Source organism: Protobothrops mucrosquamatus, unplaced genomic scaffold (assembly GCF_001527695.2).
Source record: "Protobothrops mucrosquamatus isolate PMUCROS unplaced genomic scaffold, P.Mucros_1.0 scaffold1124, whole genome shotgun sequence".
Lineage (NCBI taxonomy): Eukaryota > Metazoa > Chordata > Lepidosauria > Squamata > Viperidae > Protobothrops > Protobothrops mucrosquamatus.
Window position 1 is genome coordinate 120,342 of NW_015387342.1, and position 15,044 is coordinate 135,385.

At 38.8% G+C, this 15,044-nt stretch overlaps 1 protein-coding gene across 1 annotated transcript in view; it reads left to right on the forward strand.

The window, feature by feature from the left end:
* DOK3 (docking protein 3) overlaps nucleotides 1-4,641 on the forward strand; it is an 11,695-nt gene extending 7,054 nt beyond the window's left edge. Inside the window, exons 4-5 of the mRNA XM_015820393.1 lie at nucleotides 408-580; nucleotides 3,422-4,641. Of these exons, the coding sequence (XP_015675879.1) occupies nucleotides 408-580; nucleotides 3,422-4,195 (947 nt within the window). The 3' untranslated portion in view covers nucleotides 4,196-4,641. The remainder of the gene's footprint in view (nucleotides 1-407; nucleotides 581-3,421) is intronic.
* Nucleotides 4,642-15,044: the final 10,403 nt, after the last annotated feature.

Consider the following 15,044-nt stretch of genomic DNA (forward strand, 5'->3'; position numbering starts at 1 on the left):
AAAAAAAAAGTGAATCCATAGTTGTACTCAGGGTTTAAAACTAAGTCTTCAGGTTCAGTATTTTTATCAATTAGGCTTTTCCTGCTCTCCGGAGCTGATTGCTTTATTTTGTTCTTCAAGGATGTTCTGTTTATTTTCCAACAGCTTTTAATTTTTTTCTGTGAGCTGCCTAATGTTACGGTACATAAACCGGGTGGCTAGTAAGTCTTTTTAAATCAATAAATAAATTAGGTTCATGTTTTCAAACCCAAATAGTCACAACAGAATGAGAAAACTTAAAATGGAGACATCCATGGTTCCTAAAAAAAATAAAATGGTACCACTGCAATCACCATTGAAGGATTATGTAAAGGATTAAGAAAGATTCTTAGATAAATAAATAATACGTCTAATATTTTTTCCAACAGTGTGTGAGTTCCCAGTGAGCGTATTCCCAACAGAGGCTTCTGCAAGATGTCTATTGAAAGGGAACTACCTGATGGTCCTTTTACCTGAGCAACTGGTCCTGAAGGATGTGCATTCTGGACAAATTCACTATAGCTGGCCTTATACCTTCCTCCGAAGATTTGGCCAGGAAAAGGTAAGTAGCTGCTTCATTCTTCTCTTTCTCTTTGTTTACGGAAGAAAAGACTTTAGAGCATCACACATGGAGGATTTCCTCACTTGTTGTAGCACATGAGAGAGTTGTCAGTCCTCCAAGTAGACCAGACTAGGAAATCAAAGTTATGCATGCTAATGCGACTTTTATTGTAGGGTTGCATTAACCGAATCTTACAAGTCTGAATGTGCCTCCCTCTTCTCTTCCTCTATCTTCAAGAGAACTGGAAATGGTCAACTCTGAGGTGCTTTCTCAATTCACATTTCTATTTCAGACTCAGTTTTATTTTATTTTATTTGACCATTACCTTGGTTGCAGCTCTTCCTCCAGTTTATTCACATTTCTATTTCAGACTCAGTTTTATTTTATTTTATTTGACCATTACCTTGGTTGCAGCTCTTCCTCCAGTTTATTCTTACTGCCCATTGTAAGAGGGCCATCGGTTTCTGTGAAGGTTACTGACGCCCTAATCAGGTCATGAGGCCATCAGCATGTTTCAAAATAACCAAAGCTGCACCTTTACAGCTATACAGGTAGTCTTCGACTTACAACAGTTCATTTAGTGACTGTTTGAAGTTACAGCGGCACTGAAAAAAGTGACTTGTGACCATTTTTCACACTTATGACCATTGCAGCGTCCCCACGGTCACGTGATTTGCATTTGGATGCTTGATGACTGGTTCATATTTATGATGGTTGCAGTGTCCTGGGATCATGTGGTCCCCTTTTGTGACCTGACAGGCAAAGTCAATGGGGAAGCCAGATTTCCTTAACAACCAGGTTACTAATTTAACAACTGCAGTGATTCACTTAACAAATGTGACAAGAAAAATCATAAAATGGAGCAAAACTCACTTAACTAATTTGTCACTTAGCCACATAAATTCTGGGTTCAATTGTGGTCATAAGTCGAGAACTAATAATAATAATAATGATGATGATGATGATGATGATGATGATGATGTTGGAAGCGGCCCTGGAGGTCATCTAGTCCAACCCCCTGCTCAGGCAGGAAACCCTATGCCATTTCAGACAAATGGCTGTCCAGTCTCTTCTTAAAAACTTCCAGTGTTGAAACAGTCACCGCTTCTGGAGGCAGGTAGTTCCACTGGTTAATTGTTCTACCTGTACTCATCAAAAGATGCTTCTCACAGGAAGTTTGCCCTGCAGAACACCAGAACTTTTTTTCCCTAAGCACTGAAATATGGAAATTAACAACAGAAATGGGAAGAAGGTCAAACAGGAAGTGCCATGGCAAGGCAAGACCCAGCCCTGCCTGCGATGAACCTTCGACAGGCAGCTGAGGTGGCCGACATTGAGAAATCCTACCAGTGATGGGAAAGTACTGGACTAAACGACAGCGAACACAGAGGCACTGATTATGGAAGCATAAGAACAGGCACTCAGCACCAGATCCATAGAAGCAGGGGTCCTCCACACTAGAACAAGACTGAGGCACAGACAATGCAGAGAGGCCACAGAGGCAGTCCAGCACAACATAGTGGCAGGATATGAGATGTAGGCAGGAACAGCATATACTGAACAGCTGGCATTGTGTGCAAAAGCATCTGCCTAGGGTATGGGTTAGACCCTCCCAAGTCTAGATGAGAGACTCCACAGAAGGTCATGGAGAATAGCAGGGCCAAGATCTTGAGATCCAGATTGGCAAGCAGGTACTGGCCAATTAGGCATCATGATAGTAGAGAAGGAGCAGAAGACAGCAGTGATGATAGATGTAACTGTGCCAAATGACAGGAATATCATGAAGGAGGAGTATGAGAAGCTGGAGAAGTGCCAGGGCCTGAAGAAGCAACTGGAGAGGATATGGAAAGTAAAGGCCAAAGTGGTCGCGGTGGTAGTTTGAGCACTGGGGGCTGTGACTCTTAAACTGGGAGAGTGGCTCCAACAGGAACAAAATCAGAAGAGTGCAGTGCCAGGAATAGCTAAAATATCATGCAGAACCCTTAAACTCCCAGGCTTCTGATAGAGGATCTGAGATTGAGTAAGATATACGTCCCACATAGGGCTGAGATGGGATTTTTAAAAATATAATATCAATGATCTGATTCCACATACAACAGATGCTAATTTAGCAGCTGATACTTTATGGATCTGTTTTCATGGATTTGAGATGAGATTGAGCATTATATGATCATCTTTGTAGTTGTTGGCAAAATTGAACAAAGAAAATCATGATGACATATAAAGCTGCATATGACAGGGGTCCCCAACCCCTGGGCCGTGGCCCACTACCGGCTGTGGCCTGTTTGGAAACAGGCTGTGCAAGTGGCTGGCCACGTGCGCACACAGCTCAATTTTCCCACCGCTTACACAGGCCGGTATATGACATAGTTCCTGGTTATATGAGAGACTTCTGGTGTCAGCCTGACTAATTTAATCCATTAGGGTCCTGATTCCTTTGATCAGTGCCATCTATAGTGACCCTGGAAGCATTATCTTCTATATTGTGGCACCTTCCTTCTGGAATGAGATTCCTCATGAGATCTAGATAGCTCCCATCCTGATAGTGTTCCAGAGGGTTTTTAAAGGCCTGGCTTTTCTCTAGGTTCTGGGCTAGGTGACTTACTTGGTGTATGATTTTTAGTTTTAGTTTTTTGTTTTGCTTTGTAGACCAAATTTGCCCTCTTACTTAGTTTTCTGTTTTTATTGTATGTTTGCTGTTTTGTTTTTATGGTTTCATGTGCCCTGAGTTGATTGGAGTCAAGCGGCACTTAAGTCAAATAAATAATTGATAGTTTGGTTGCTAGCAATTACTCTACAAGAATAACTGTTGAAGTTTTCTTTTTTCTTCTCTCTCCCCAGACTGTCTTCTCTTTTGAGGCAGGTCGCCGCTGTGATTCAGGAGAGGGCCTCTTCACTTTTAATACTTCACAGGCTGCAGAAATATGCAAGGCTGTCTCGGCTGCAATAGAACATCAGAAGGCCATCCTTCTGGAGAACAATAAGAAAGCTGGGATTTCTCAAGCTCAAGACTGTATGCAGAAAGCTGGGGCGTGGTCCTGGCCCACTGGCACAGAGAGTTTGGAGGAAATGCAACCACTTCCAAAGGGGAGTATGGAAATTAGCCTCTCTAGCGAAAACCACTCTGTTTCCCCAGAGCTTGAGTCTCCTGAAACACCCATCATCTATGCTTCCATTGGCAAGAGCTTTCCTCTCATGTTTCAGCCTTGGGGCAAGACAGAGGCCGAATCCCAAGAGCTAGGAGCACAGCTCTCAGACCATCTCTACGAGAACCTGCACGATCTGGAACAGCGTCCCTCCGGCTCAGAATGTCTTGGCTTCAGCTACAGAGACTCCCCTGAGGGCAGCAACAACCGTGACCAATTATCCATTTACGACAGTCCTAAAACACTCAAGCGCTTGAGCGGCCATCTTAGCTCAAGTCCAAGGGCGGACTCCTCTCCGGACAGACAGTGTCCATCTCATCTGCTAGATGGTCAGGAGACTGCAAGTAGAGGTGAAAGGAGTGGTAGGCCCAAGGCAAGAGGAGCTGGTGCGTTCAGACACAAGCTGGTTACCATGCTTAGTAGAGAAGGAGGTAAAAACAAGAACTCTAGTCATGTGGACAAGCCTTAATAAACTCCTCCAGCTGAGAGGCCAAGCCCCAAGGCCTGACTTTCTTTCGATCTGCATATCTTTTGTTTGTCTTGCCTCATAGCTATAACATCCAAGCAGGGATAATCTCTGCACGGTGATGGTTTGGATGGAGATAAAGTCCTCCAGGCCTGTTCCGTTCTTTGAAGGCTAAGAGGATATCTGATTGTTTTTGTTTTGCAATACCATGATCTCAGGCAATCAATAATAATATTTGTCATCTTAATTGTGTGTTGCTGTAGAATCTTGATTCTCTTCACTCCTTTCCAACTATTACAGATCATTTCCCTATATTGCTGGTACTAGAACTATCGGTTGTAATATTTCCACATGTACTGAAGATGATAACTCAGTGATGAAAGCCTTGGGTTTCTTCCATTCCTGCTTTAATGATCCAAGATTGTACAAATGGGAAAAAAATAAGACTTGGGGAAATTATTGTTAGTTCATACAGGGATAGAGACAGTGGTTTAGATATAAATATTTACACTATTTAATCTATAGCTTTAATATAGCTTAACATTTAACCTATAATGTAATATATTAATAGCTTAATATTCAAGCTTTTACTGTAAATATATAGCTTTATTATATATAGCTACTAAATACATAGCTACTCTGAGTATGTACAGTACATTTCTCATAATTGCTTGGTCCTGCTCTTTTATTTCCACTAGAGTGCAGTGTCTTGCTTGCATTTAAGAGCTCAGCTTGAGAAGAGATCTTTGCTCCATAAGACACTAGGTGGCTGAATGGATGTGGATCTGATAGGATGCCCATTTTCTTAAACCCTATAGAGTGTTAGAATGCAGACAACAGAGATCTGGATTTAGAAGCTGTTTCCCTTCTGTTGTTCCTCAGTTACTGGAATGGCATTTACTCTGAAAATTGAGCCTCAGACATTTTAAGACAACAGTATTATGCATTGGGGAAAACCAAAGCAATAGTTACAATATGCCAAGATAGATCATTCAGTAGTGCAATTTAACTTCATATGTAACTTGAAGCCACTGTGCGACTTGCTTATTTCTGAGATAATGTGATACATGGAAATTGCATAGATGCCCTTGGTCTGCTCATAAATAATTGCAATTTAATTGGTTAGTGTATTAAGTACTTAATATAACTACTGCAACTAATTATCCATAATAAACAAAAGCACGTCAAAATTGCTAAACAATCCAAACAGCTATTATCAAGATTAACAATTGCATCCAGAAAGCTTGGCCTCCTGGCAACAGTAATAACAGGGTCTCAAAGTCAACTTTCTCTTTTATATATATATAATTTTTATTGAAAGTTTTAATAATGATAACTAATGCAATCTAAAATATAACAGAGAACATGAAAAGGAAAGAGAAATAAAAGAAAAAGCTAAAAATACAAGAAAAAAGCAAAAAAGTAGGGAAAAAAAGATATAAGGAAGCATCTTCCAATATTCTTCATAGAAGTATAATTATACTTTAACCCCTCGCTATAGTTACATCATGACTTTCTTCTTTTTATAATCTATCCTGTCTAATCATCAAAACCATAAATCACTTTCATTTTTACTCAAAAAGTCCGTAAGAGGTTTCCAGTCATCAATAAATGTAAATATTGTCCTTTCTGTAATCAAAGAAATCTATTTATCCCTCTCAGCAAATTCTGTTGCTTTCACCAACCATTCCTCCATGGTGGGTAAGGCGAAATCTTTCCATCTTGGTGTATATGGTACCACACTAATCATATATTGAAATAATCTTCCATCTAAACCAGTTTTCTCCACATGCCTAGAGGAAGAAAACATCTAAGAACTGGTAATTCTAAGAGAAATTGTTTTTATGAATTTGATTTTATAATTGCCTGACCTCTTATACTTCTTGCTATTCATTTGGATGAGAACATCCCATTAGCTTTCTCTTTAGAAAAATAATAGTTTTACAGTGTCTTTTGATTAATAAGTTGGAACACCAGCACTTCACTTCGACAGTGCAAAAGATCAGAAAGAAAAAAAGGCAAGTATTGTGAAGCACTGTGAGAGAGAGTTGTCATGTAGATGTTTGGTTATGTGAAAAGCTCTTAAGATTATCACTCTTATACAAAAAAAGAGGAATCTTGGCTTTTAGGTTTATGAATTCACCTTTTTTCTTAATGGAACCCTAATAGAGAGCCAGGTTAGTCTAGTGATTAAGGCACCAAGTTAGAAAGCTGGAGACCGTAAGTTCTAGTCCCGCTTTGGCCTTGTCTTTGGGTGACTTTGGGCCAGTCACTATTAATCCAACTCACTTCACAGAGTTGTTGTAGGGAAAATAGGAGGAGGAAGGTGTGTTGAATATGTTTGCTGCCTTGAATTATTTGTAAGGATAATAAAGGCAGAATACAAATAAATAAATAGCTATCAACCTGAGCCTAATAAATAGGACATACATTCAGAAGAAAAGATTTGAGCCTATGAATTAGAGCAGGGGTCTTCAAACTTGGCCCTTTTATGACTTGTGAACTTCAACTCCCAGAATTCCTCAGCCAGGGTGCCTGGCTGAGGAATTCTGGGAGTTGAAGTCCACAAGTCATAAAAGGGCCAAGTTTGAAGACCCCTGAATTAGAGCATCAAAACCAACCGAAACCGTAGTTTAATTAACAAACCATACAGAGTTTATTACAATATAAACTTCATGGGCTAGAGTGCACTTTGATATGCAAACCACACGAAGTTGGTGTGTGAACTACAGAAATATAGAATAAGTGTTGCCACAGTGGGTCAAAGCCACAAAATCCACAGAACGGCAGTATCTATCACATTTTCTATGCATAGCCCACATACACACACACACACAAATAAATAGATATGTATGTATATGTATACACCGGCATACACAAACAAATATTACGGTACAGTATGCTAGGATTTGTTTTGGATTGTTTCAAAGCTTTAGAGCTGTAGTACTTTGAAACACAGACCAGTCTTAAAATACAGGCCATCAGTCAGCTCTGTGTAGAAAAATGAGAGGGGTTCTTTTTTTCAGGAGCTCAGTTTACGGGCTGCAGCAAATGCATGGAGTGGATGGAAAGAAGATTTCCTGTTGCCACCATCTGAAGACAATAATGGAGCCACTTCCTGCTTTGCTTGACTAAGCAAATCCAGATGTGCTCCCTGAATAGAAGCAGCAGGAAATTTGCTGTAAACAACTACAGGCCTCAGTAAAAAGGAGGAGAGGCCTTGCTCTGCCAGTGCAGATGCTTAAGTGATAGTTCAAGAATCAGTCACAAATCAATAAATCAAGAGGGGTAAGGCTGTGAGTCACTAAAATTTATTACTCAATTATTTCAAATGAGTACGGTAAGCAGAGAGCCCAGGTGCATCAATCTCTGCAGGCTTAGAGCTAACAGTTCAGTTCAGCCAACACAAACGTCTGTTAGCAGGAAGGTTTCCAGTTGGGTGGATCTGATGCCTAAGGGCAAGCATCCTGGCTGCTGCACTATCAGCTTTATCCGGCAGAGGGGATAAGCTGATCAGCTCTTACAGCTAGGAATATACTGTATGGCCACATGGCTCTCAAATATTCCCATTTGCTACATTCAGCATAGCCAGGATAAGGGACCTCGGGGGTCTTCTAGTCCAACACCCTGCTCAACCAGGAGATCATTCCAGACAAATGGCTGTTCTTAAAAGCCTCCTCTGATGGAGCACCCACAATTTCTGAAGACAAGCCATTAAATCCACTGGTTAATTGTTCTCGCTATTAGGAAATTTCTCATTAGTTCTAGGTTGCTTCTCTCCTTGATTAGTTTCCATCCATTGTTTCTTGTCTTGCCTTCTGGTGTTTTGGAAAATTGGTCAACTCCCCTCTCCCCCATCTTCTTTGTGGCAGCCCCTCAAATATTGGAATACTGCTATCACATCACCCCGATCCTTCTTTTCACTAGACAAATCCGATTCCTGCAAACATTCTTCGTATGTTTTAGCCTCCAGCCTCCTAATCATCTTTGTTGCTCATTTCTGCACTCTTTCCAGAGTCTCCACATATTTTTATAACATGGTGACCAAAACTGGATGGAGTATTCTAAGTGTGGTCTTACCAAGGCTTTATAAAGCTGTACTACTTCATATGATCTTGATTCTATCCCTCTGTTAATGCAACCTTGGATTATGTTGGCTTTTTTGGCTGTTGCTGCATACTGCTGGCTCATATTTAAATGATTGTCCACCAGTAACTCCCTCACAGTTACTGCTGTTGAGCCAGGTTTCACCTAATCTGCACCTGTACATTTTGTTTTTCTTGCCCAAGAGTAAAATCTTACTTTTCTCTGCATTGAATTTCATTCTGTTAGACAGGGCCCAGTGTTCAAGTCTGTTGAGATCCATCTGGATCTTGAACTAGGACAAAGCTTCCTGGTAATTCAACAACTTAAGTGTCAGAATATAGGCAATGATGATGCAGCATCCATTAACTTTGGGATACTGGAGTGAATACGATACCAATGTCTGGCTAGGGTTAATGAGAATTATTGCCCAACATCTGTAGGACCACATGTAGTATGCTTCACCCTTCTGCACTAATTGCTTGAGTTGTAAAGTGTAATTTAAGAAGAATGTAAGAGAAATGAAACCAGCCAATGTCTTTAAAAATGAATTTTGTTACTGGCATCTGAGTTATTGAAGAGGATTGTAAAGTTATTCCCACTCCAGAGCTCCAGTTTTTTTTTTTTTACTGATTCTTTTAGAAGCAGGAGATAATTAACCTAAAAATGGTGGATATTAAAGGTATCAGCTTTAGGGACTGTGTTAGACCTCCCTCTTTCTTTAGTCACTGCAACCTCTTTCTTTAGTCACTGCAAACTTTGCTCCTCCTCTCCCAACTTTGTAGCTTTTCAATTTTGTGTTTACATTCTTTTATTCATGGAAGCAGTTTTATAATAATTCTGAATTCAGATCTTAACATCTGGGAGGTAAACAATGGCAGCAGAATAAATTGTGAGTGTAGATGTCTATGGAGATTCTCAGTCATCCGGGTCATAGTTATCCCAAAGATACTTTTTCACGAGGCAAGTGGACTTTCTTGTTTTTCTTTGAAGACGTTTCGTTTCTCATCCAAGAGTTTCTTCAGCTCTGAAGCTTCCCCACCCATCCAGTCAGAGCTGAAGAAGCTTCTTGGATGAGAAGCGAAACATCTTCAAAGAAAAGCAAGAAAAGTCCACTTGCCTCGTGAAAAAGAATATTTGTGAGTGTAGATACAGACTTCAGAACCATCTTTTCATGAGCCTGTTCTGGGAGAAACTAGGCTGCACCTTTTTGATACTAGACACTAGTCTTCTTCCACTCTCTCAATGGCTACCGAATTACGTACATAACATGTTCCCTACAGGTACAACAGTAAATAAATTAAACATATTATACAAGTATAATCATTATGTTCTCTTACACTCTTAAGGTTAATGGAGTATATTAGGGATGACCTATGGATGTCAACATTTCATAATTAAAACAGTATGACTGGATTCATGCATAGCTCTAAATCATAGTTTGCTTAACCATGTTTCATTCAACACGCTGCCATAAATTACAGCTTACAAATCCAGTAGTTAGTTTTACCTAACATGCTGAACCAAGTACAGGTAGTCCTCAAGTTATGACCACAATTGAGCCCAAAATTTATGTTGCCAAGTGAAACATTTGTTAAGTGAGTTTGCCCCTTTTATGACTTTTCTTGCCACAGTTGTTAAGTGAATCATTGCATTTGTTAATAATATGGTTGTAAAGTGAATCTGGATTCCCCATTGACTTTGCTTGACAAAAGGTTGCAAAAGGGGATCACATGACCCCAGGACACTGCAACTGTCATAAATATGAACCCGTTGCTAAGTGTCTGAATTTTGATCATGTGACCATAGGAATGCCGCAACGATCATGTCTGAAAAACGGTCATAAGTCACTTTTTTCAAAGCTGTCATAACTATGAATGGTTACTAAATGAACGGTTATAATTTGAGGACTGCCTGTACTTTATACTAGTATCTACTAGAAGCAAATGTCCTTTCAAACCATGTTAAGGAATATCACTCTGAGCCATATGAAAGGGCATTTCTTCATCACTGGATTTTATCAAACATCAGCAGTAGAAAGAATCCATCGGGAAGTGAGGGCCGTTCCGCCTGATCCATTCACCATCATGTCTAGTATTTATTTCAGTCTCTGCTTCCTGGCAAGTCACAAATAGCTTTTGATAGGTAGAGTGAATGTTATCTTCTGTCCTTTGAACCTAATAGTCAAACAGCTTGAATGCCAGCAAAGAAGCCCCGGATATCTGGGATAGTTTGCAAAGTGTAGGAGCTTTGTTTTTATTATCAACGCAGTTACTTGTCACCTGGAAATCAAACTAGTTGTAAAGGACTGTTGCAAAAGTGTAGTACAGAGTGTGCATGGTTGCCATGAATTGTACAGTGAATGTAAGAATACCTGGAAGAGCTAAACAGATGTCAGCAATTTTATTGTTGCTATAAAACCAATAGTTTCTTGATAAATGATAAATAATTCCTTTCCAACAAAGAAAACTGAAAAAATACTGTAATTCCCTTTGTAATTTAGAAGCCCATGTACTCCATCCATACTGGCTGTCCTCTGACCTATACTATGAAAGTAGACCTAATATAACTAGTTTAGGTATCTAAATATTTCATTTCCCTACATTTCATTTCATTTCCTACATTTTTGTTTACAGGAAAAGCATCACATTAAACTGAGCTATAATCACAACTACCTCTTTTCTGCTTTTTAACATATGTATCAATGGTGGGATTCAAATATGTGAACAAGCGGTTCTCTGTGTGGATGCTGCTTCTGGAAGTCCGTTCTGGGCCTGGGCAACAAAAAATTAGCTATTGGTTCTGCCAAAGTGGTGCGAACCGGCTGAATCCCACCACTGATATGTATGATCCTAATTTACCAGATCCATTCTTTTCAAAATGTACTTTATTAAAAAAACAAGTACTACTGTTTAAAAAAATTGTATATTCTATGAATGTTGCACATGCTCAAAAGGGAGGATTTCAGTAGGCTTATGAGAAACCAGTCCTTTGCAAATAAATACATGAAATAATTGGAGAACATCCTTAAAAACATAACCAAATGAGTACTGAGCTTATTAAACTACAGTATCATATAATGCATATAACGTTAGCAGACTAGAAAAAGATGTATTTGAGCTACTGGCCAACATCTGAATTCTGCATTTTCTTCTTTCTATATGTAGACATGCAAAAACAGCCTGATGCTTAGACTTTCCTTTGTGGTAGCACTGAGATTTACTTTCAAAGTCATCGGTTTCCACATAATAATTCCAAATAAATAAATTATCCACCATAAAAGGTCCCATAAGTCACTAATTTGTCATTACAGTGGACATGCAGGTCAAATTAATTTGATATTTACCTAATTTAGTGGGGAACCAATAAATCTGATAAATAAATATATATATATATTTGATAAATAAATATTTCTAACAGCAGCACTCAGGATTTCAGAGCTTGAAATCTAGTATGGTGGAAGCTGGAGAGCCACACTGGGCAACTGTGTCCATCACACATCTCCTTTAGAAAGAAAACCTGGTCTGTTTGAACAGATCTGAAAAAGTTTTTTCAGACTTTTGTTCTTTTGGTAAGATAAGTACTTAGCAGCAGTTGGGAGAATGGAAAGCTCATTGGTAGAAGTTTGACAGAAATATTAAACTAATAATTAAAGCAAGATTTAGACCACGTAGAATTGGATTCAATTGTTAACTCCTCTGTCTTATTAGCTAAGTTCACACATTGCACTATAAACTAGATAGTCAAATTCATACACCATGCAACTAAGTTTGCTTGCTTTAGATTGTGTGAGCCCTGCTATGTTGCTGTGTTGTAGGAACCCAGATAATTGTGGTTAATTCAATAAACCTAAACTGTTTAGCATGATGTATAAACCCAGTCATATCAGTTTGTTTCTCAGAACATTAAATCAGAAACCATGGTTTATGATACCTAACAGCTAAATTACACATTGTTATTAAGGCAAAATGTAACAAATCACAGTATGACTTAACCGTGCTATGCAGATCAAGATAATGATTTACTTTGGAACAGACTAGACTGCTTCACAAGCCTTGTGGGAGGATAACTTTGGAAGAAAAAATATATCACAATCGTTTTAGAAGAATGGTAGGATTAAAAAATGAATAAATTTAGCAGTTTACTCCCACACACTTGGCAGCATTTCGGATTGAAAAATCAAAGGTAAACATGGTTCTCAGCCATCTTGGCCTTGCCTTCTGGTGTTTGTTTAAACTGAAGCAAATGCAGCAAGATCACAGATTCTTTCCTACTGCAAAACCTATGGATAGTTAATAAATACAATATTAGACCATACCGTATTTTGGAGACCTTCCTTGGAAAGAACTGGCTTCTCAACAAACTAAATGTTATTGTTTACAAGGTAAGAAATCTGGAGAGTGTGAGCTTTGTCATCTTCTAACATGACGGTTTATTCTGGGAATTGTGAATCACAGCATTTTGCCTTAAATAGAAAAGAAAGCAACTGGAGATTTGCTTTATTCAGCTGTCCAGTAGCATTGGCCCAATAATATTTCCTGGCTCTGTGCTGGTTTTTAGCTCTTCCATGAGTGTCCTCTGATGACCTTCATATAATATTGATGGAACTGGTGTGTATGTACATAGATCCATATATATTGATTCCATAATGTAGGACTATAGATCATTTTATATGCTTTATAGTTTTGTACATTACTTTCATGTTTTTGCTATTTTCTTTGTTCATTTGCATCTCTAAACTGCTTTTCCCTGTAATCTTTCAAGATTTGTGAAAATAAGAACTGAAATACTTTCTGTACTATAAATAAACTTTTAAAGATTTTCCTCACAAAATCACACCTAAGGCCACCCTTACAGACATAGTATACAAGTATACTTTTACAGAAAAGTATAACCCTTTTCTTGTACTTTTAAGAACATATATTTTTCATCTTGGAGGAGATTTTGAGAGGAGAGCTAATTGAAAATGGCTGCAGGAGAAGGTCCTTAATCCATTGTGTGAACAGGGATAGGTGGGAGAAATAGTTATGGGTACACAAGTTGAACATTGCAAATAAATGAAACTACCTGAAATCTCTAATGAATTTCTTTTTCTCTTCAAAAAAAAAAAAGATTATGGCCGATTGCCCTAGGAATGGTAAGCATGCAAAACAAAATAGCAGAATCATTAGAATTTGTAGACAAAGCCCCAGATACAGCAGCTATTCTTCCTATAGCCAAAATTTGTGCCATGGTCCATCAAATGACTCCCAAAATTGGAAAAGTGCCAAGTTGCATAGATCCTGAGCTTTACCTGGATCTTGCCAACAAGTTCTTTGTGCCAATGTTTTGTTTGCTTTGTTACATTTTTACTTTAAATTGGTCAATGATCATAACAAAGATGTAATTTGGAAAGAAAGCAGTGCATAGCTTCAACAAGTTAAAACAAAAAAGATATTTGAGATCCACCCTCATCACAACTGTTTGAAGCTACCGTAGTATAACTATTGTGGCTCCTGGAGAGAAGCTATAATTTTCAGAGGTGTTGAAAATTCATTAGAAAGCTTTGGAGTACGTCCAAATTGAGCGTTTCTGCTGCTAATAATAATTTTGAGATTACTATCAGATGATTTTGTCTTTCCTAAGTTTTTTCTGGTAAGAAAAAATAGGAAGAAAACTTTGGGAAGCCATGGGTGGGTTGCAAAAGTGATATTCACACTCGTCTCAGTAAATTTGGTGCAATTAGGGTAATTGGCCAATAAAAAGTTCATTTGTTAATACCTTTACTTTCTGTAGAGAAATTCCTGCCTCTGAGCTTTTGAGAGGTACATAAAACTGAATCCCGCTTATAATGACTAGATGTGTGGTACCCTTTATAAACCCAGGACCAGCTTAATTGTTCATCACGCTTGGGCAGAGAACATAGTTTTGCTTTTTGGACAAAGCTAAATTCCTGTGCAAACTGCAAAAGTTCCTCAGAAGTCTTATCCCAAAAATGGTGATGTATCATTTCAGTTTTTGCTCACATAAGGAACTAGTCCAGTCTTGCTCATTGTTTTCAGCATGGAAGTGTCCCTTAAACTGCACCAAAGTAATTGCCCTACGTGCTATAAACCTGAGCTGGCTTTGTGTATGTACAGGTCTGTCAAAGCCATTGTGTATGCTTGTTCTGTACACAAAGGCCCATACATTTAGGGAGAAAAACTTACTCCACCTAATGATGAACCTTTTTAATTTGACCCAGGGTCAATGGATAAAAATAGCTTATTTGGCACCTTTAGCAACTTGGTGCTTGGTAACAATTAGATCAAATCCATTTTTATGATCTGGAACAATGCACATGTGGGCAACAAAGAATCAAATAGGGAAAAAAGTTTCACCATATTCTGGAGAGGTTGAGAGTTTGGCCTGATCGGAAATCGCAAACAAGGGCTTTGCAGCGTGCTGCATTCCCATTGCTGAGAGTCCCTTTGGAAGTCTCTTGTGTGCCTGGTTTTGTGTAATGAAGTACCCTGGCATCTACTATTTACCTCCTCTGGGGGAAGTACTGCAAACACCAGGGTCATCATGCGAGCTATTACCGATTACTTTATATGGCATGTTTTCTGACTTTGGAATGCTCTACCAAAGTCTTAATTCTTTCTGGGCCATTTCCCAGACTGCCAGAGATCAGCATAAGCTACTCTACTCAGGGAGAGGATAAAATGGACTGTGGAAACAATCCCCCGAATTTCAAATCCTTCCCTTTTGAGTTTGCTTTTTTTTTTTGCATTTAGGGATTTCTGTACAA